The sequence below is a fragment of the Pollachius pollachius genome (genome assembly GCF_949987615.1).
Source record: "Pollachius pollachius genome assembly, chromosome: 16".
Taxonomy (NCBI): Eukaryota; Metazoa; Chordata; class Actinopteri; order Gadiformes; family Gadidae; genus Pollachius; species Pollachius pollachius.
Window position 1 is genome coordinate 15,420,971 of NC_136949.1, and position 23,232 is coordinate 15,444,202.

A 23,232-nucleotide genomic window follows, 5' to 3' on the forward strand; every position below is an offset into this window, starting at 1 on the left:
TGGGATATGTTGTTGTAATGAGATATTTTGCTGTGGAACCTGTTCTGTTAGAATACTTGATAAGGCCGAATGTCTCTCGCCTTTCAACTTCCTGAAAATGGACTAACAATCTCAGAAGTTAACATAGACATTTTAAGTAGGATTCACATTTTATTTCTTTAGTTTTTATTTAATTGTGTGAGAGAGTAAAACGATTAACAAACAAACAAACCAACACAATTCAAGCTAATTTGTCCAAACCGGAGGGGTTGATAAAAAACTGAGATGGGCTTCAACATGATCCCAAAACCACACAAATAAACAAAGTGAACCAGAGATACGGTTACAAAATTGTATATATCGGGTCAAATAACAAATAAAATGGAGGTTATTTGATTCCTTTCTCCAGTCTCTTTAGTGTGTTAAACATGGTGAATAATCACTAACCCTAACCCATTCAAACGTTGGTTTCTGTGTTTCTCTGACATGCGTCAAGAAGGAGGCTTAAATGGAAGAGAAAGGACTTTAACCTCAAAGAACTGTTAATCTATAATCTCTTTGAACGCTCCCTCACACATACACACATGCAAGCACAAACACGCGCACTCGCAAACACATACAGCCATGCACGCAGGCATACGCACGGACTCGGAGGCACGCGTAGACACGTACGGGTGTGCATACAGGTGTATGCTCTCTAGGAGACTCAGGAAAAGGCACCAAAATCCAAAGGGCACTCTCCTCTGCTCCCCGAAGGACTGCTGGTCCTACGGGAGAGACAAGGTAACAGGAAGTGGGTTTAGTGAAAGAGGATTACAGGGTGAGTGGGGGAACAGGGTTAATCTGTTTTGGGATTATAATCTGATATCCCTCCTTGGCATGAAGCGAAACTCTACTGCGCATTCTGTCTCCAATAGCCTTCATGAACACCATTTCTTTACATCAATAAAGAAATGACTGGCAGGACTATAGCCAACAGCTGCTGATCTTCTGTTTACTTAGTTACTCACTGTTACTAGTACGTTTGTTGGAAGACCTGTGTGAAACACGTTTGATCAGTTAAAGGTCTCGTATAACCGGATTATGAGGAATTAAATAGCCTACGTGGAACAAAGAAGACAATTGAAAGAATATGTTGCAACATTCTGAAATGTTAGCAAACAATGGACATTCTTTTCTTTTGGAAGCTGGTAGAGTTTGTTGTGGTTGTGGAGGTGGTGGGGCTGGAGGTGGTGGTGGCTAGGTCTATAGTGGGCCGATCTCGTATCAACAAATAAAAAGGAACTGGTTACAAAATAATCTCAGAGATTTGGTTTTTTTGAGTATTGTTCAGGTATTGATGCTCTCTCTCTTTCCATCTTGACCTATGGTCCTGGAATTATAAACATACTGAAGGCAAGGCAAGCCATGCACGCATGCTTCTATTTCGGCAGTTATACGATTTAGAATACACCATCAAACTGTTGTTGTTACATATATTCGAAGTTCATGAATATTTTACGAAGTTCTAGAATAATAACATTATTAAGATATAAGAATATAATAAAATATAATATTGATTTGAATCTTTTACGTCCTGTAAGTCTGTGTATCTTATCTTATCATGAACCATTCTCTTAGCTCCAATCATCATGAACCACTTTAGTATGGCTGGCATCTGGTGTAATTATAGTGATAATGAAGGAGTGATTCCCCTTTGTTTCGATTTGTTCACTTCAACATACCTTCTAGCGTCCATCCCTAATTGGCTATTGACACAGGGTCTCTGTTCTGATTGGGTGCGTCTGGAGACTGTCCCAGCCTCCCCCCGTGCGGCCTGCCGGCCCCTGGCTGGGTCTCCCCAGAGTCTGGGCAGGGTGGAGCTGGAGGAGGGGGTCCAATCACGTTCCCTCTGGTTCTCCTTCTGACAGAAGACGGAGCGGGCGGTGCTGAAGGCCACCATTGGAACGATCTCCTCGCTGTCGTTGTTGTCAGCGGCCGACACCACCGTCCTGGGGGAGCTCGGCCTTGATGAGGCCGCCGTTCTGGGCGAGCTCGGTCGGGACAACCCCACCGTCTGGGGGGAGCTGGGGTACCGGTGGTGCACAGAGGGACACGATGGCGGTAGGCGTACCCTGGAGACTGGCGGTGCTGTCACGGGCGGGGTGCACTGAATAAACCCGGTCTCATGCAGGGGGGCTGCTGCGCGGTGGCCACGCGGAGGCACTGCGTCCAGCTGACGGAGGTGCTGGCGCCTCCTGGTGGGGGAACCGGCCACGTTGCGCAGGTGGATTATCTTCTGGGCCTGCTGGTACAGAGTGGAGGACGTCACTCTCTCTGGATCCACGTCGTCGTCCAGGTCTTCCTCTGGTTCCGGTTTGGTGGCCTTAGTAGATTTGGCTGAATTCTGACTCACGGTGGCACGGTTTGGAAGCACGCTGACATTCTGCCCGGAAGCTCTCAACCGCTGGGACAGCCTGGTCCTCGGGAACGTGACGGGTCTTCCGGGGTTCTGACCGGTGCTCTGGAAGGAGTCATCCATCAGAACCTCTGGTGGGGGGGGCGGTAGGCTGTCCACGTCCAGGTCGTCCTTGCTGTCTGGCCAGCTGTTGTTGTTGTTGTTGCCATTGCTGATCTTGTCTGCAGTTCCTATGTCTGGCAGAATTAGGGCACCGCTCCTCCTGGGCCTCTTGATGTGAGGCGGGATGTTGGCCAGTTGCTGACCCGGCCGCCCGTCCACCCCTTGGCTGAACGTGTTGATCAGCCGCCTCACAGAGTTGCGTCCTGGGGGACGGGGGACGTACCCTGCCACTGGTAGTCCATCAGAGAGCTGAAAGGCACCCCTATCTGCACCGGAGCCACTTAGAGAGCGCTGTCGCTGTCCCCTGGACGTGTTACAGTAAGGCTCAGTGGGTCCACCGTCTCCCCTGCCCCTTCTCCTGTTCCTCATCCGCAGGTCCAAGTCTCTTTGGCTCTGTTGAAGCTCCTTGATTGGCTCAGAACCGCCGGCGGATGCACGGCGTTTTGGTTGGGTGGAGCTCACCGCGGTCAGGGGTCGCCTGTGCTGAGGGTGTTCAGAGGCCACGTTGGCAAGCGGTCGGCTGGGATCCGGGGGCGAAGAGTTGGACCTCTTCCTCACTGGCCTGCCATACCCCTCCTCTTCATTTTCCTCCTCCTCCTCCTCCTCCTCCTCCTCCTCCTCTTCTTCTTCCATTTCTTCATCTTCAAGGCCCCCGTGGTTTTGGAAGGGATTGGGCGGACTGTCGAGCAAGGCCCGGACGTTGCCCATAGACCCACAGCTCCCCGAGCCGCCGCTGCCGCCACGGTGTCGGCAGCGGTGCCTCTCCGACCCTGCCATGGACTCGTTCTCGCCGCCGATGCCGCTGTCCTCGCTGGTCGTGGTGATGTCGTCACCGTGGAAACCCTTCACGGTCGCCTGCTCCACGTGCAGCAACACCTGCACCAGCCGCCCCTCCGCTGCCCGCTTGGTGCGCAGCTTGTCTGACAGCAGCCTGGAGAGGGAGGCGAAGTAATCCACCTCCTCCTCCAGGGTGGCGTTCCCCAAGGCCTGGAAGGAGCTTCCCACCAGCTTCATCTGCTCCGTGGAGTGCTGGAGCAGCTGCTGCAGGAGGTCCGGAGGTGGGTCAGGGACGTGGGTCATGTCGGCAGGCGTGACGTATGGGCCGGCGGTCTTACCGGTCGCGGGCCAGGCCATATAGTCACCGTGTTCCCTCATCATCAGCTCGCCCTCCTCGGCCATCTCCTCCAGGGCCTGGTTGATCTCCTCAAAGCGATGCACCAGGATGCCCATCATGGGTTGCAGGGAGAGGTGTGTCTGGGCGGCCTGGTCCAGCAGGCCCAGCAGGGTGTTGAACTTGGCGATGTTGGGGTTGAGGTAGGCGTAGGCCGCCTGGTGGGCTCGCACCATGTGCGGAGGCAGGTCCACTTTCATACCACAGGACGCCTTCCTCTGCTTCTCTGTCCGTGGTCTCTTCTCTGCGCCTTTAGGCCTTCTTTTCTTCTCCGTCTTCAGCGGCGTGGAATCTGTTACAATCTCCTTACACACGATTTCTCCCGGTGGTGGCGAGTCCATCTCTGCAACACTCTCTGTGGTCTCCACGGTCGCAACATCAGGGTCGGCTGAGGGAGGTGGATCTTCTTCTTTGGAATCCTCTGGTGTCGAGAGTAGCACATCTTGTCTGTGGGGTAGTTCAACCTCTTCACTATGCGTGTCCGTCTTTAAGCATGTCTTCTTCTCTGCTTTTTCCACATCCTCTACAGCCTGAATAGCCGGTTTAGCCTCAGGGCCTGGGAGTAGCTTTCCCTTGGAGGGAGAACTGCCCATTCTCACTTCCTAATGACTCAGAACAGGAAAACTTGAAAAAGCTTATGCTCCCGATCACCCAAACGTGTTAGCTTATCTAGTTAGGTCAGCCGAGCTCCACAGACCAACACAATATTTCACAAACAATGTTCACTCACCGGCCGGTCTCCTGCCGAGTGTGACTTGTGAGGACCCCAAAAATGGGTGTTTAGCCCCTTTTGTATATTGTCGTTGGCCCCTGCGAGCCGGGCTGGTTTCTAGAGGCTGCCCGATGTTCTGGCTTTGTCGATGCAGAACCCTCGGCCGGGAGCTCACAGGATAAGACGGATAGAAGACACACACAGATGCTCACGCTAAGTCCATCAGCACCCGTGCATTCACACACACACACACACACACACACACACACACACTCACACACACACACACACACACACACACACACACACACACACACTCTTTAAGCTCATTACTGTATTTAAAGCTTGTTTACCAGGTGCCTCTTTTAGCTTAACTCCATTACAATGGTTTCCAGGCAACAAGTTCACTTATGACAGAAGCAATCCACACTTCTTTTCTTCATTGATGAGTAACTTACTGGGATCCAACAAAGTCAGCTGAAACCATGTCAATTGTTTTATGGCTACTACTATTGAGTCCCTAAGTGGCTGTTATTGAAGTCGATGAAATGGTATCACAAAACAAAAGGGATGCAAAAGCTTAGTCAAAGTGTTAAAATAATAAATCATGGCTCTGGGGGGGGGGGGGGGATGGTCTGTTCCACTGATATATTAAAAACAAATGCATTTCATCTTTTTTTTTTCAAAATCTATATCAGACTTCCTTTGGTCGGATTCTATATCGTGCCTTACCTAAAATTGCCCCCTGCAATTAAATAAATAAAATAAAGTTTCCGTTTACCGTGAACTTACACAACCTCCTGCCATCTGTTGTCATCTGGGTGACCGGACCGGTTTTGTTTACGATTGGCAGAAGCGTCACAGGATGACGCTACATAATTCTACAGCAGAACCATAATTATGTCATAAATCAATGTCATTGACCAGAAGACCCCTTGCAGCCACGCTGCAACTAGTTGAGTTAGTTCTCGATAAAGTAACGAGTGATGGGCCACTGCAGGGCCGGCCCTGACCCATTTGTTGCCCTAGGCGAGATTTCAGATGATCCCCCTTGCATCTCAGCTCAAGGGCGTACTCTAGGTGGCCTTTCACACGTGAACTCCGGATAAACCCCGGAGACGATCCTGCGTTACCCTTTCACCCATGCAACTAACAACCGGAGAGAAGCTGCATCATAAGGGAGTGTAGCGGCTACACTGTGTAGCAATGCCTGTGCTAAATCCCACCTAGGTGGCTGCCACAATCCATCTAGGTGACCTTCATTGGACTCCTCAAGAAAAAGGACGGGTGTAGAAAGACGGTTTATGTAAAGGTATGTTGATAATGATACATGGCCTGGTGCTCCATGTTGCCTTCTAGGAGAACTTCCTGAGTTTGTATGCTGATGAGTGGTTTAACCTGTGCACACTGATTACTCTTTATGAATCCTCACCCAGCCCAAGAGACTAACCAGACTCTGCCAGGTGATGCTGCATACACTTGCCATCATCATTGTGCCTTTTGAACATCAATTGATGGTATAAATGTCAAGGAAAACACAAACGCCAATTGCTTCCAATATTCCAGCCAATTCCACCATAAATCATTGTACTCACACAGAAACTGCACAGCTTTATGTCTTGAGATTGTATTTATTTGAGCAACTAAATTAACCAAACAAAATAAAAACAGTATGAACAGAGTTAGTTGTTGAGAAAAGTCGAGAATATCAATTAAGATCCAAACCTTGTACAACCGGCCAGGGTTTCCTTCCACAGAATTACTATATATGAATGACATTATATCGCCAATTAATGGAACTCTTGCAGTGTGACATCTGGTGGTGCACGCGCGAGTGTTGGTGCGATTCAACGTACAATGTAGCTGTCGTTTTATCCTTGGTTTATTTTAGGAATTGTATTGCCACCCTGTCGTCCACTGCCGCTATTGTTACTCCGCTAAAAGCTAGTCTTTCTACCTGTTCAAATTCACTGTTGATCATTTGTATTCTTCAACTGCTCTCATGTCATGTGGTGTCCAACAGAGCTCAGTCCTTGGCCCTCTTTGGTTTAGTTTGTAACTGTAGCCCCTTCACCCCTGTATCATTAGGGGTATAATCATACACGTATTTGTACCAAACCGTCACGGTACAGGCACTTCGGTGTGGTTACAGAGGTTGACCGCGGTGCAAAGTAAACAATGTACAAAGTAATTAAGGTGCAAAGTCAAACCGGAGAAGTGATTCCGGAAATGATTTTGTTAGAGGACCAATCACAGCCGCTGCCGCCTCCATTGCATTGACCAATAGGTCTATGGCGTAGACGGATGGTTAAAAAATATTGGATGCACACATAAGCTACGGAGAGGGTCTCCAACAGGCTCTCCGGCTACGTAGAGGGCTCTCCGTGTCTACGTACAGCACTTTAACATGCACATGCATTTGAAAAGGCACCATCCAGGTGTTACTATCATGGTTGCTCTGAAAAAAAAGCAGCTGTGCAAACCCAGCTCAGGACACTATTTCAACAACCCCTGTCTGGGAATTCAGAAATACCATAACCAAGTTTATTGGTGTTTTCATTGCTGCTGATCTATGGCCATTCTCCGTTGTTGACAAACAAGCAGTTTATTAAAATATTCCCCTTAAAGGTCCCATGGCATGCCTACCTGTGATGTCATGAGGGGCCGATTTCCAAAACGGCTTGTAGCGGTTAAACACACCACATCTGGCATGCCTTGGGACCTTTAACTATGACCAAACCGTCCTGTACAGTACAGTTACTTCAAAACCAAGGTACATACCGAACCGTGACACCCCTGTAATGCAGATTATTCCCAGTTGTATGTCTCATTGAGTCCTGAAGACCTGCTGCCTTTCTGCCATTAAGGACAGGATAGCATCCACCTTGAAAGCCAGTGTATATCAAGATATTTACATACACAAAAAATAGATAAAGAAGGTCTGTGCACACTGATTACTCAATGTGTAACAGGTGTGCAGCCTCACCCAGCCCCAGACCATGAGGACCCTGATCAAGACCATTAAGACCTTTTTTGTTTGCACAGGTTGACAACGCTGGAATAGACTCAGCATGAATCTGGTGATGGACGAACAAACTTCCATGACCGTGCGTCAAAAGGCTGAGGAGTTATGATTCTTTAAAGTTTTCATTTGATGGCTGTATCGCCCCCTATTGTCCAATTTTGAAGTTTTGAAGTTCACCCTGATTAACTTGACATATGCTTCTCTAAGTACACAAAGTTTGGTGATGATTGTCTCAAGTTAACCCGATCTTTTGGCATCTAACATTGATTGGGCTAATTTGGTGGTCCAGCCACCATTTTGTTACAGGTTCTGGGTTCCCTAGGAACATTTGCTCAACATGAGGAGGGACACATGTCTACAGGATTTCATGACTAAAAGGCAAGGCAAGGCAACTTTATTTATATAGCACTTTTCATACACAAGGCAAACTCAAAGTGCTTCATATATAAACATTGTCATACAATAAAATTAAATAAAATTAAATAATAGAAAAGAAAACATATGCAAGAAATGAGTAAAATAGATGGAAATAAAGGCAAAGTTAAAAAAGCATTTTGCAATGTGTTTAAGATCAGGTCAACATTCTCTATGGTACTCCAACCCGACCTAAAGGAACTTGGTCCTTTCTCTGGGCCTTTCTCTGGGCCAGAGAACCCAGATTCTGGGACTCCAACCCAGACAGAACTCGGGTCTCTCGACCTTATCCTTTCTCAGATCATGTATATCTCTGGTAAAAATAGAAAGTAAAGGTCAAGTTAAAAATGCCTTTTTTTTTTTAAAGTGCATTGTATTTAAGATTTGGCAGAAAGCTAAAGCAAACATGAAAATCTTCAGTCTTGTTTAAAAAGTGGTCAGAGTTGGGGCAAGTTGTAAATCCTCAGGGAGTTTAATCAAGCTATTTGTTGCATAGTAACTAAATCCTGCTTTCCCATGTTTCGTGTTTACTCTGGGGATAACTAACAGATTGGTCTCAGAAGATCTTAGTGGTCTAGAAGGCTTATGTAGTGGAAGCATATCAGTTAAATATTTTGGCTCTAAATCCATGTAGGGATTTATAGGTTAGCAACATGATTTTCAAATCAATTCTCTGACCTACAGGAAGCCAATGTAACGATTTAAGAATTGGTGTAATATGTTCAAATTTGTTGGTCTTTGTTAGAACTCTAGCAGAAGCATTCTGAACAAGCTGAAGTTTCCTTAAGAGTTTTTTTTGGGAGACCTGTAAGGAGACCATTACAGTAATCAAGCTTACTAGTGATAAAGGCATGTACAAGTTTTTGTAAGTCTTCGGTTGACATGAGCCCTCTAAGTCTTGCTACATTTTTAAGGTGATAATATGCAGATTTTGTAAGTGATTTGATGTGACTGTCGAAATGTAAATCTGAATCCATGATAACCCCTAGATTTCTGGCTTTGATTGAGGTTTTTAGGGACAGAGAGTGAAGGTGTTGGGTTACCTTAAGCCTTTCCGTTTTAGTACCAAATAAAACTATCTCAGTTTTGTCCTCATTTAGTTGAAGGAAATTTTGGCACATCCAGTCTTTGACTTGCTCAATGCACTGGCACAGCAGATCTATGGGCCGATAGTCATTTGGTGATAGCGATACATAGATTTGCGTGTCATCAGCATAGCAATGATGGTTAATATTGTTATCTTGCATGATTTGCCCTAGTGGGAGCATGTAGATGTTGAATAAAGAGGGTCCTAAGATCGAACCTTGTGGGACTCCACATGTTACGTTGGTTGATTCCGATACAAAGTCGCCAATGGAAACAAAGTAGTTCCTATTTTGTAGGTAGGACCTAAAGCCAATTTAAGACTGTGCCTGAAAGCCCCACCTAGTTTTCTAACCTGGTCAAAAGTATTGTATGGTCTACAATGTCGAATGCAGCACTGAGGTCTAGTAGCATTAGTATTGAGGTTTTGCCAGAGTCTGTGTTAAGACGGATGTCGTTTACAACTTTATTGAGGGCGGTCTCAGTGCTGTGCAGGGGTCGAAATCCTGATTGGAAGGTGTCATAGCAACCAGTTGATGCCAGGAAGTGATTAAGTTGCTGGAGGACAACTTTCTCAATGATTTTACTTATGAAGGGTAGATTTGATATTGGTCTGCAGTTGTTAATAATAGAGGCATCTAGGCTCCGCTTTTTCAAAAGGGGTTTAATAACTGCAGTTTTCAAAGCTTTTGGGAAATTGCCTGACTGGAGAGAGTTGTTAACTCTCTGCAATATGTCTATTGGTAGGCAGTCGAAAAAATTCTTAAAGAGGTTGGTAGGTATAGTATCAAGGCAACAGGTGGATGGCTTTAGATGTGTCACAGTTTCCACAAGAGTTTTAGAGTTTTTTGGGTTTTCCAATATGATTGTGGCTAGTTTCTGGTTGGTATCACTAACCATCACATCTGGGAAGTAGCATGTTTTGATCTTCTTACCGGTTGTATCCTTGATGGTTGAGTCTCCTATAATCAGAGTGTCTGGTTCTTGTTCCATCTCTGTCTGCACCGTCCGTCCGGACACATTTCTGGGCTCAGGGGTGCACGGGTGGCCGACGCATGCGCAGCTCGCCTCCATGGCGACTGGTTCTTGTTCCGTCTCTGTCCGCACCGTCCGTCCGGATGCATCTCGGGGTTAAGGGGTGCATGGGTGGCAGGCGCGTTTGTGGACTCTTGAAGAGTCATAAAAAGTGCCAAAATGTATTGTTGAATCAAGCGATGGAGGACGACGGAAACAAACGATATATTGTTAAGTATTATGATTATGACATAAAATAAAATAAAGTAGATCTGAACAATGAATTAAGTAGTTTTTTCCAATGCTTAGCGGAGCTTCGGGAAACATGACTCTCTGCTGCCTCTGTGTCCTATCACAGTTACAGTATACTCAGCGGTCGAGTTGTAAAGAAAAGGAACGGCAAGGCCAATTCCTTTGTTTTTGTTGTTCGCTAAAGACATTTGGGTTTAAGATCAAAATATGAGTATGAGACCAGAAGAGTCCAGAATTTCAGTTTTAATTTGCTGGTATTTACATTTGGATGTATTAAACAACTAAGGATATATCACTGTTTTTATTAGACAACAGCATTTTTAGTTGAGCAAAAGTAAAGGAACAAAAAATCTTAAGGTAAATAACTTTAATATTTGGTGGCATAACCCTTGCTTGCAGTAACTGCCTCAAGCCTGCGACCCATGGACATCACTGTCTCATTCTTCTTGTTGGCCGTGTGCTTTGGCTCATTGTCCTGTTGCATGATAAACCTCCTCCCGATGAGGTTGGATGCATTTCTACGTAAATTGGCAGACAAAATGTTTCTGTATACTTAAGAATTAATTCTGCTGCTACCATCATCAGTTACATTGTCAAGAAATATTAATGAGCATGTTCCAGAAGCAGCCATGCACGCCCAAGCAATGACATTACCTCCTCCATGCTTCACAGATGAGCTTGTATGCTTCGGCTCAAGAGCAGTTCCTTTCATTCTCCGCACTTGGCCTTCCCATCATTTTGCTAGAGATTAATCTTGGTCTCATCAGTAAATAAGATTGTGTTCCAGAAGTTTTTTGGCTCACCTCTTTACTTCTTTGCAAATTCCAATCTGGTCTTCCAATTCTTACTGCTGATGAGTGGTTTGCCTCTTGTGGTATGGCCTCTATATTTATTCTCTTGCAGTCTTCTTCTAACAGTGGATTGTGATACCTTCACCCCAGCACTCTGGAGGTCGTTTGTGATGTCACTTGCTGATGTTTTTGGTGTTTTCTTTACAGCCCTCACAATATTTCTGCCATCAACTACTGTTGTTTTCCTTGGTCGACCTATTCAATGTCTGTTGCTCAGGTCACCAGTAGTTTCCATGTTTTTCAGGACATTCCAAATTGTTCTGGTTGCAATGCCTTATGTTTGTCCAATGGCTCTGATTGATTTTCCTTCTTTTCTCAGCTTCAAAATGGCTTCATTTTCTCCTATAGACAGCTCTCTGGTCTTCATGTTGGTTTACCGTGGACTCTTTACAGGTTGAAAAAAGGCAAAAAACTTAGACTAGTCATGCAGAGCTATTTAATCTTTGATAAATCAACCTCAGAGGCAACACCTGGGCAACAAGAAACACCGGTCAGTCACATGTTCCTTTACTTTTGTTCACATAAAAAATGCTGTGGTCTAATACAAACTGTGATATATCCTAAATTGTTTAATACATCTAAATGTAAATACCAGCAAATAAATGCTGAAATTCTGAACTCTTGTCTCATACTCATCTTTTGATCTTAAACCCAAATGTCTTTAGTAACAACAAAAACAAAGAAATTGGCCCTGCCGTTCCAATACTTTAGGAGGTGCTACAGATAAATGTATACAGGGTGTGTGATGGGGCCCAATCTTCATTGTTGGTTACAAGTGTAACCAAGCCAAACATTCCTAATAAGGTGTCCAGCACTGAATGTGCAGGCATAACAACAAGTAACAGTTGTTACATCTTGTACCTCTAAGCTCTTATTACATATCATGATAATGTTATGATTTAGTACGGTACGTTTTTTTACATATTGTACCTTTAATCTCTTATTACATATAATGGAAATGTTATGATTTAGTAAGGTACATTTGTTACGTATTGTACCTTTGATCTCTGACATATCATGGTAATGTACATGTAACTGAACCCAGAATTCTATGTCTAACAATTTAACAATACAATTTTCAGCTGTATAGATACATAGATAGAAAGAGAAACAACCCAACTCTACTACTGCTTTCTCTTTTCCCTAGTTTACACGTCTCTTCTAAAGATGCCTACATGCTTCTGAGCCCCCTGTGGGTAGTAGATGAGCCCCAGCGTGCAAAACAGGGTGAATGTGTGACATGCCCTGTGAAGTGTTCATACATCAGTGGATCAGATGGGGATACACTGCTGTTAAAACTGAAAAACAGACATATATATTTTCTTTCTCTGCTTTCAAAACTACACTTCTAGAATCAGTCATAAAAAAGTTCTATAGCCCAGTATCTTTTAGACATTAGGCAGTGTCTCATCTCTGATCCAGAAGTCCTGGAGATGAAACGTGGCCAATCATGACGTTGTCACGGATACGAGGTAAACCATCAGGGTTCAGCACGCTCGTGTTCACCGTCACCTCTGGGCCCCAGGCCTCTTCCACAGCTTAACCCCCCAGCAACATGGATCTCCAGGTCCGAGCTTCATGCATACAGCCAACCTAAACACACACAGGCACACACACACACACACACACACACACACACACAAAAACCTGTCTCAGTCATACCTTGACAACACATTCATAAAACTACACTAAACACATGAAGTTTGGACAATGTGTAGGCACCTCTTGTGGTCCCTGCTATAGCTCAGATTGAGCACAATGAGCAGGATGGTCACATGGCGCCAGACCTAGACATTCACCTTGCCACCCGGATGTGTTTGGTGGGCGGCCAACGTGAAAATGGGAAATCTGTGTTGGAGACAAAGAGACTGGATGCAGGAAATAAGTAATCTGAGTTAAGAATCAGGGCATTGGGTATAATGAGATGAAACTCAGCCGACTGCCAAATGATGGCAGAGTTTTATACAGGGATGAGGAAGTAGTTAATGCAAAAACAAACATAATTATACTTACACAACAGTGCAAAAAACCTACCCACTTGAAGACCAAACCATCGGAAGTGCTAATAAGTAGGCAAACAATGAGACTTATGGACAGATAACGGATAGATGGCGGTACCAGCTGCTCCTAATGTTGTCCCAGTGCAGGACACTCACATCAATTCAGAGTAGAGATCTGTCTCACTGTAGTCCACTCTGCAGTACAGAGTCCATGTCTGAAATTAAACATAAACATGAAAGAAACAAGGCAAAATCATAGCAAATAAGAAATAAATAAACAATCATTATACATACAGAGACACACACACACACACACACACACACATATATATATAAGTAACTTTTTTTATTTGAATTTTAAATAAAAATAATACCAAGGGTCAGAAGTTTTACCAGAATTTTGATCTTACAAATTCATGACAGAGGGACTTGGTGTCTTTATTCATGCTTGAATGAATGATATGAACAAGCCTCAAGCCACTGGGTAGCAGCAGTGCTCAAACTAATCAACCCAGTAGAAGTAGGCCTACAACGCGAGTGTAATGCTCATGGAGGAGGAGAGATGGAGAAGTTTCAGAGAGGGGAAACGTCAGAGGGGGGTTAAAGTACTACCCTTTGCCACATCCTATCTCTGTGAGATGGGCTTTTCCACTGTTGCTGCATTCAAAACAAAGTACAGGTCCCAGCTTAACATTGAGCAAGAGTTAAGAGCAGTATCAAGTTTGAAGCCCAGATTTGAAAGGATGTGCAGTGCAAAAAGGGCTCACTGCAGCCACTAAAATAGACAGCAAATTGTATAATTGTGTATAGTGTATATTGTGTATTAAAAATTGAATGTGTTCATATAAAACAGACAAATAAATTTGAAAGAATTGTGAAGGTTAATTGTGTTATATAAAAATTACTCAAACTGATGTAGCTGCCAGTTTCAAATGTTTCAGGGTTGAAGGCTTTTTTATTGTCTTGTGTTATGTTCAGGGAAAGTACATGCAAATTGTATATGTAAATTTTAAATATTGTTGCAAATGTTGCACACAAAAAAGAAATGTTTATAAGTCATATATTTTTCAAAGGGAATAAGCTGATGAAGCTGACAAGTGACCAATGTTTACTGTTTAAAAATATTTTTAATTAAATGCAAACCCCAGTGAATCATTTGCTCTTGTTTCTCTGTTTTGAGATTCACAAAGACTTAGCAGTCTTGTTTAAACATTACAAATTGCGTTAATAAACTGAACTTGGAAATTGTATAAGTTGTTGCAGATGTTATCTCAGCTAATTGTATTAATCTATTTTGATAATAAGGTGATTGTATGCAGGATGCTGGTGCCAGCAACTCATACAGTGGTTTTATACAGATAAATAAATAAATATTAGCAGGTTCTCAAAAGTAAAAAATGTAAAAAATGTCTGTCTCCTAGGGGGGGGGAACGACAGAAAATAATTGAGAACCACCTCTTTAAGTGATTATAAGTTACTAATCATTCATTTGGTTTGTTTAGTAAGGCTTACATCAAGCCTCGATAAGCTGTTTAGCGTTTCTGAACCTCCTCCAAAGCACAATTTCTTTAGGAATTGTGTAATTTTCTTATTTTGTGTAATATGATTTAATTGATTTATTATAATATGAATGTCTTAGACAGATAATTTTGGCTCTTGTTTTTGCCATTATTTTAAACAAAATAACAAACAAAATAATTGTGTAGAAAATGTATACAGAAAGAAAAGTTCTAAAACAATCAATATTGAATTGTTTAATTAATAATATTAAGAGATTTTACATTACTTTTATTAGTGCTGGGTCTCAGGAGGATAAATAGATTCAATGGACATAGTGCAAAGCATTTAAAAGAAGGCTACTTTTGGAAGAACAAGTAGAATACTGGAATGCCGCCATGCAAGGTTTCAGATGTCTGAAATGGATGTTTACAAGAAAAGTATATGTCAGCAGAGGAATAGCTAATGCATTAACTGCCAACATCAATACCAACTCTAACCCAATACTTAACTATGTCTCACTTTATACCTGAACTCAATGCCTTAATTTACATTTACATTTAGGGCATTTAGCAGACGCTTTTATCCAAAGCGACTTACAATAAGTGCATTTGTTACAATAAGTACATTTGTCATAAGAAGTGAAACAATATATCGCTGTCGGTACAGTAAAGATGTTCATAGAACCAAGTGCAAGTATTACAATCACTAGGCTAACCCATTCCCCGTGTAAAGCAAAGATAGCAGCTATTGTAGATGCTACACAATTAATCCATGTCCTGCCTTCTTCATCGTCTTTTTAACAACATCATTGACTTTGGTTTGAGGAGATCTTTAAATTCCCCTATTCTGGTGTCCAGGATCAGATTTATCCCATTTGCATCCTCATTGTTTTCCTCGGATGGTTTGACCTGCCTGACCCCGGCCATGCTCGATGGAACGTCAACCGTCTCCCCATAGTTTTTAAGGACTTCAAACATGGCCGTTTGAACTACAAGCCTCGGGTTGACCACCATCTTGGAGGAGCGGAAGTCGTTCTCCCTGATGGGCTCCCGGTAGACCTGCTCCAGAAGGTCTCGGCCTGGCATGCCCTGGTAGCCTTTGGGCATGGCCCTTGCAGAGGGGAACAGGTGGGTCTCCACCCTGAACACCGCGGCCTGCGGGTGCTGAGCCTGCAGCTCCTCCACCAGCGCCCGCAGAGAGCTGTGCTTGTACGGCACCAAGAGCTGGTCCACGTCAGCCAGGAGCACGTAGCGTGACGTGTACATGCTCCTGTAGATGCACTTGTTCATGACGCTCAACTGCCCGTTGAGGTGGATGTCCCCCTGGATCCCCGGCCTCAGTCTCCAGGGGATGACCTCCAGGAAGCCCTCCTGGGCATAGTGGTCCAGGACACCCTGGAAGTCCGCGCTGCAGCTGGTGAGATAGAGCACCACCTTCTACCCCCCACAGCAGGTACAGCTCCATGCTCTGCAGGAACTGGAGAGCGTTGCTGTGGTTGCCGGAGACCATGGCCATGCAGACCGTGAGGAAGACAGGGAAGTGGTCCTCTCGGCTCTCCTGGCTGTGGACAGTCAGAACGAGCGGTGGGGAGGGGAAGGCGGCTGCGCAGGTGGGCTTGCCAGGGTGGGGTGCTCCGCACGCAGCAGAGCAGCTCCCCGAGCCAACGGCCGCCGTCGGAGCAGCAAAGCACACAGTCCACGGCGGCCGGGCCGCGGCCGGTCCACATGGCCGCGGCCCGGCCGCGGCCATGTGGACCATGGCCAGGACCCTCACCGCCCCAGCCTGCCGGTGCTCCCTGTACGCCGTCATCACCGCATGCTTGGAGCCCGGGAACTCCGTGGGGAGGCCCGTCTGGGTCGGCCCCTGGCAGGGGTCAGAGGAGTCGGAGTGTACGGAGGCGCCGGTCAACACGACGAGGGTGCACAAGGAGAGGAAGGCGGCGGTAAGCTGCATGCTGCCTCCTCCAGGCTCCTGAGGAGCGGACAGAGAGCGGGAACAAGAGGCTGGTATTCATAAGGATCACGTATAGTACAGTATATAGTACATCTTTGTATCTGATCATTGTGATTTAGGCTACAACGCTCAGTCAATCTATTTTTCTCCCCCCTCTGCTGCCTAACTTCCACGCAAAGAAGAAAACAAAACTTGAGGCACTTTCTGGAACTTCCAAGTTGTCTTGTTGAAAAAAAAAAATCTATGTTGCTTGTAATGAGATGCGGGTAGGATAGAGAGAGCGGGAGAGTAAAAGCCGAGTAAAAGCAGGGTTTTTGACTGATGCACCAAGATTATTGACTGATGAACTCTGTGGGATGGCGAGGCCATCCAACAACAGTGAGACATCCTCAAACTCTCTCCGGTCCCGCTTCGAGCCGATAATTATCAGCTCTGTCTTCCCAGTGTTAAGCTGAAGGAAGTTTTGTGACATCCAGCCCTTCACCGCAGCCAGACAGGACTCAACCCTCTGGATCTGGGCCGAGTTCCCTGAATCTACAGGAATGAAGAGCTGGGTGTCATCCGCGTAGCAGTGGAAACTAATTCCAAAGCTGCGGATAACGTCGCCCAAGGTAAGCATATAGATTACAAAAAGTAATGGACCAAGGACGACGCGACCCTTGTGGTACGCCAAAGCATAGTTTGCAGTGTTTTGATTCTGAACCCTCATGGAGCACGAATTGGGTTCTATCTGTGAGGTACGATTCAAGCCAACCAAGAGCCGTACCCCCGAAACCAACATAGTGCTCAAGACGGTGAAGAAGAGTGCTATGGTTGATCGTGTCGAACGCAGCACTCAGGTCCAGCAGCACAAGCATTGAGCTTGTATTTTTATCCAAGGCAAGAAGGATGTCATTTACAACTCTTGTAACAGCAGTTTCAGTTGAGTGGAAATTCCTGAACCCTGACTGGAAAGGTTCGAAGAGATTGTTCCTCGTCAGATATCGACGATTTGCTTTGCTACAATCCTTTCCTGTACCTTGGACAGGAAGGGCAGGTTCGATATAGGCCGATAGTTCCTGACTAATTCAGGGTCTAGGCCAGGCTTTTTGAGTAGCGGTTTTATCACCACAGCCTTGAAATTGGAGGGAACAATTCCTGTTGAAAGCAAGAGATTCATAAGCGAGAGGATTGCAGGCCCCACAGTGGGAAGAAGTTCTTTGAGAACCTTGGAAGGGAGAGGATCCAACATACAAGTTGTTGGTTTCGATGCCTTTAACACCTTTTCAAGTTCCACCAGAGGAATTGCCTTGAACTCCAAGAGAGTTGCGTCAGAGTTCCCCATCCTGCCCCGCAGGATGTGTAGGACAAGCTGCACGGCAAGCACCAATTTCCTCTCTAATCGATTGAATCTTATTCTCAAAGAAATCCATGAATTCACCTGCCATGATGGAAGAACCTACTGTCTCAGTCTGATTCTGAGTCAGACTCTTCACCATGTCAAAAAGAAACTTGGGATTGTTTCTATTCAAGTTGATGATACGGGAAAAGTAGGCGTTCCTGGCAGTAGTCAGCGCACCCTTATAGGGGAGCAGACTATTGTGCCACGCAAGATGAAAGACCTCAAGTTTAGTCGAGCGCCATTTGCGTTCAAGGATTCTGCAGCTTCGCTTCAGGGTGCGCGTTTCTGCATTAAACCAGGGAGCTGGTTTTTTCAATGATCTTTTTTTAATTACGAGCGGAGCAACTGAATCAATGGCAGCAGGCAGGGCAGCGTTGAGGTCATCAGTAAGGCACTCCACAGAACCCCTATAGTTACAAAGAGGAGCAAGTGAATGGGGTAACTCATCTGACATGGCTGTAATGGTTGCAGGTGTGATGCGGCGACAGCTGAAAGTAGCCTGCTGATCGTTGCAGGGGCAGGATACCACCACCTGGTAAGTGAGCAAAAAATGGTCTGATAAAGCTGAGGTGTAGGGAGAGACCACTAGCTGTGAAATGTCTACACCGCGGGTCAAAACGAGGTCCAGTGTGTTTCCACCGATGTGGGTTGGGTGCTGGACAAGCTGTTTGAAGCCAAGCGTATCTGTAATGGACAGAAAAGCCCTTGCGAGGGCATCAGACGGGTTATTCACATGAATGTTGAAATCCCCAATGAGCAAAACATTGTCTGAATATGTAGCCAGATCAGCTGCAAAATCAGAAAACTCATCAACAAAAAGTGAATACGGTCCTGGGGGACGGTATACTACAACTAAAACGAAAGAGTCTGGAACTTGTTTCGCTTGTCGGGGAGCTGAGGAGCAGAACGCAAGCACCTCAAAGGATCTGAATATATATCTATTCTTTGGCTTTAAATTAAGCTTAGAATTAGATATCAGGGCTACTCCACCACCTATCTTAATTTCTCTAGATACTTGAGCGCTGACGTAATTGGGGGGAGTAGCTTCGTTTAGGGCTAAAAATCAGGTTTTAACCAGGTTTCACAAAGGCCTATTATGTCGATCTTATTATCAACAATAAGATCATGGACCAAGAGCGCCTTAGATGAAAGCGACCTTACCTGTTGCGCGCAGGTTTGCTAAACTCCTGCAACCCAGCGTGCTGTGAGTGGATGAGTCACGCCTGGCTAAGACATCTATCTATGTTTTTTGACATAATTGAGGCGCCTAACCCAGTAGGGTGTAGGCTGTCTCTCATGAGCACACCAGGGCGGCCCCACAAGGAGGGCTAGTTATCTATGAAACCAAAGCCCTGCTCTGAACTATATCGTGCCAGCCAGCGATTTAGAGACAATAATCTACTATAGCGCTCATCATTACCCTTATTGGGTAGAGGGCCAGAGAGGATTAATCGATGCCGACACATCTTTCTGGTGAAGTCACAAAGCCTAGCTATGTTGCTTTTTGTGACCTCAGTTCGTCTCGTCCTAGCATCGTTGGTGCCGACATGAACTACAATGTTGTCGAAACTAGTGTCGGTGTTTGCCAGCACCCTAAGATTAGCTTCAATGTCGGGAGCCCTGGCCCCGGGTAGGCAAATCATTTTTGCTGGTGAGTGCAGTCTAACTTTACGTGTAACAGAGTCGCCTATGACTAGCGTTTTTACCCCCGAAAAAGACTTGCGAGGCAGGCTACTGACAGCAGCCTGCCTCGCAAGTGGTGCTGCCGACAGGATTGCCTTGACGGAGTCACTGCTAACGATAGCGTTAGCTGTACGAGTCCGCCTGGCGGGTCTCTTCTCTGTACTTTCTGGAGCATCTGTCTTCTTTATGCTCGCTACCCTTTCATCCTCTAACTGATATATACGTTTCTCTAACAGAGCTATCTTATCCATGAGAAAGGCGGAACAAGAGCAACCAGAATCCATGCTTACCGTGGTTGATGCAGACGGAGCTCCAACAAGGAAACAGCGAATACAATACAGAGTATGCAGAACAGGTCGCAGATATAAATACCGGAAAATAGATACAAACCGAGATAGCAGGTCGACGCTAAGCGTCCTGCTAACCAAACCAAACAAACCAAGCCGGCTACCCGGAAGTTGCATCTGCGGCGTCACACGGCCGCCTCGGCGCCTTTAGCCACATACGCCGGTCCTCATCGCTGGATGGCAGAGGATGAAGATTGAGGGTTGCCCCACAACATTCTGCCCTGGTTTTCCCGTGTACAACACAGTATTGTTGCAAGGACACCCGTCTTTTATTCCTGTTGTTATGGCAGCCCCGCACGGAACAAATAATGCTGGTCATCTTGACTAAAATTGCTAATGTATTGTTCCACTGTACGACAACGGACAGAGTTACTCAACCGTAAGATAGAACACAAAACGGAACCAATATGGCGCCCCCCTTGATTACGCGCGGAATAAGGTGAATAGAGTGGCGAAGTCACACCCTTTCCGTTGGAGCCCATGGGACCTATGAGATCAAAAAATATGAATGCCTTTATATGCCCTGGATTACATAGAGTTGGATGTCTCGAGACCGGTCTTGGTCTCGAGACCGGTCTCGAGACCACTTTTACGTGGTCTCGGTCTTGTCACAGTCTCGACCGTCTTTGGTCTTGGTCTTGGTCTTGTCTTGGTCTCGGATCCCTCGGGCTTGTCTTGGTCTTATTGTCTTGGTCTATCAGAATTCAGATATCCGCAACTACATTCCTATCCACAATTGTAATTTCAGATATCCCCAAAGAATTTCCTCCTAGGAGAAATGATGTCACTTTTGCCATTCATGTCTACGAGGTTTCTCATTACAGATATCTACAATTCAATTGCGGATATCCACTATATGAATTACGGATATCTGCAACTGAATTATATATATCTGTAATTCCAGTTTGAGATATCTACAACGTAATTTCGCCTAGTCAAAACTTAATTTACGATATCTGAAAAGGGACATGAAGATATCTTGAATTGAATTAAACTGGAATTATGACTAGTCAGAATCAAATTGTAGATATCTCAAACTCAAAGTGCTTTAGTGGAAAACTGGACAAACCGTATTGTTTTAGCACTACCAAAGATCCTTTATCAAACATTTTTGGTGCACAGGTTAGTTTATAGTGGAAACTAACCTTTGCACCAAATACGGCAAAAAAAAAAACGGCAAAGCGGTGCAACAGGCTGGCCGAGTGCTGAGACCGCTGAGACAACAACCTTTAGTTAACTCTGTCAGGATTCTCGTATGGACTGTTGTTTTTGTCTCCCCCTACCTGTTGTTTCTCTGTTCACCTGTCTCTCATTGGGTATTGATTGGTGGAGTATTTAAACACTGCCCTTTCTGTTCAGTTTGTCAGATCGTCACGGTATGTACTGTTTGCTACCTGACTGCCACGTGAGTGAGACTAGCGTGAAGATCTTTAAAGAGAAGCTTTAGTTTACTGTTCTTCCCGGCTTTGAACCCTGCCTGTTTTGGACTAAGTCTTCTGCCTATCGGTTTTGGGATCTCTTGCCCGTATCTGTCCGTCTGTATCTGCCTGCCTGCCTGCCTGTTTACGAACCCTGCCTGTACCTGGAACCTGATTTGCCTGCTGGACTGTTTGGGAATAAATCCTTTTTGATCTGCATTTGATTCCCGCTCTGAGTCGTGACAAACTCGCTAAAAACATAGCAGCAAGCCCCTAAAAGGTTTCTCTCTCACAGCCTATGCTTTAGCATGAGGTCTGCCTGCTGAGAGACAGTAAACAAATAATTAAACAAAGTACACATTATTGAGGCACGTTCTTGCCTTTGTGTAGATACGGTTTGCAGGCTGATGTTGTTGATGGATCTTTTATGTTGTTGCCCACACACGGGTTTGCAGCAGATGTCAAAGTACCAATTTACATCCGCCACAATCAATCATAGATCATAGATCCGATTTTTTTAAATTTGTTAATATTGGTTTATAGTGCTTGTGCCAGTAGCGGCTCGTCCATAGATGGCGCTGGGGCTCCACCCTCCTGCCGACCTGCCTGCTTTTATTTTTTATTTAATATGATAATAATCTTTCTCATTTTGAAAAAGATATCTGTGTTAATGACTTAACACAGATATCTATAGATATCTGTGTTAGATATATATAGAATTTGTTTAGAACTCTCCAGAATGATAGCATATCATTCATTGTTATGCAACGGCGGCGCCCATGTTGGGTGCGGCTACTTTGGCTCACATAGTTTTTGCCAAACTAGGAAATAAGGCATGAATACTGCATCAGAACAAGATAAATCTTTAACAAAAGTAAAGGGGAACCAGGGCCGGTGCTGGCCTACGCGAGCGGGGGGGTGGGCAACTTTTTATATATTAGGTAAAGAAATCTAATTTGCCAAAATTGAGTGATAGGTTCTACAATTAAGAAAAAACAACGGTGGGCCTCTTCATAACTAATTTAAATATTTTTGTTTTTTTTACAAACCTTAATTTTTGGTGCCCCCCCAGTTACTTGGTGCCCTACGCACTCTGCGTATAGGGAGCGGCGGGCCTGAGCGGAACATCGCTATCCACATCTACGACCGTCAGTTCGTGTTGACACTTCATGGTTTCAGCGGTTGGGTCAGTAAACACTGAAGCGCTAACCGCTCTACACAACCTCGGACTGCTACGGCAGTTGGTCTCAGCGGAGGTACCCACCAGCACAGACCGCCCCAGGGAGCGCCGGAGGCGGTGTGACAGGAAACAGAAGCACGGCTGTCGTGGTGGTATAGCAGCGAAGCTAAAGGCTAACCCTTTCAGATCGCCGCTTCCATCCATCCTGCTCGCCAACGTACGTTCTCTAGAGAAAAAATTGGACTACCTGAAGCTGGATTTATCCACCAAACGGGAAATCAGAGACTGCTGTGTTTTCATTTTTACAGAGACATGGCTAAACTCATTGGTCACGGACGCTGCCATAAACCTGGAAGGGCTTACTGCACTTAGAGCAGACAGAAGCTGCGCTCCACGGACATTGAGTTTATAATTATTAAATGCAGACCATTCTATCTCCCAAGAGAATTCTCAATAGTAATCATCCCAGCAGTTTACATACCGTGCAAATACCAAGGAAGCCCTGTCGGTTCTTTATAATGCTATCAGCAACCTGCAAACCATTCACCCGGAGGGAGTTTTCATCGTGGCAGGGGACTTTAATCAGGCCCACATGAAGACTCTCCTCCCACATTTTTACCAGCCTGTGGACTTTGCCACCAGGGGAGAGAACACATTGGACTTGGTATATTCTAACGTAAAGAAGGCTTTCAGAGCAGCCCGCCACCCC

At 45.3% G+C, this 23,232-nt stretch overlaps 2 protein-coding genes across 2 annotated transcripts; both read right to left on the minus strand.

The window, feature by feature from the left end:
• Positions 1–228: 228 nt before the first annotated feature.
• pcare2 (photoreceptor cilium actin regulator 2) lies at positions 229–4,495 on the minus strand. Its single transcript, XM_079753683.1, has 2 exons — positions 1,704–4,495; positions 229–746 (listed from the first exon to the last, which is right to left on the minus strand). The coding sequence occupies exons 1-2, from the start codon at positions 4,301–4,303 to the stop codon at positions 686–688; spliced, it is 2,661 nt and encodes an 886-aa protein (XP_079609809.1). The 5' UTR covers positions 4,304–4,495; the 3' UTR covers positions 229–685.
• A 2,805-nt stretch (positions 4,496–7,300) lies between these two features.
• On the minus strand, positions 7,301–19,889 carry LOC307087969 (uncharacterized protein). The gene is made up of 5 exons (XM_079753684.1): positions 19,869–19,889; positions 12,784–16,532; positions 11,014–12,654; positions 9,880–10,112; positions 7,301–8,174 (listed from the first exon to the last, which is right to left on the minus strand). Exon 2 carries the CDS (start codon positions 16,512–16,514, stop codon positions 15,795–15,797), a length of 720 nt encoding a protein of 239 aa, XP_079609810.1. The 5' UTR covers positions 16,515–16,532; positions 19,869–19,889; the 3' UTR covers positions 7,301–8,174; positions 9,880–10,112; positions 11,014–12,654; positions 12,784–15,794.
• Positions 19,890–23,232: the final 3,343 nt, after the last annotated feature.

Bases quoted from the DNA above. Each gene is read 5' to 3' on its own strand.
- pcare2 (XM_079753683.1), bottom strand. From the start codon at position 4,303: ATGGGCAGTTCTCCCTCCAAGGGAAAGCTACTCCCAGGCCCTGAGGCT. The intron at 747-1,703 runs GTATGTTGAAGT...TCTCTCCCGTAG, and splicing joins TTAGGGATGGACGCTAGAAG to GACCAGCAGTCCTTCGGGGA.
- LOC307087969 (XM_079753684.1), bottom strand. From the start codon at position 16,514: ATGCAGCTTACCGCCGCCTTCCTCTCCTTGTGCACCCTCGTCGTGTTG.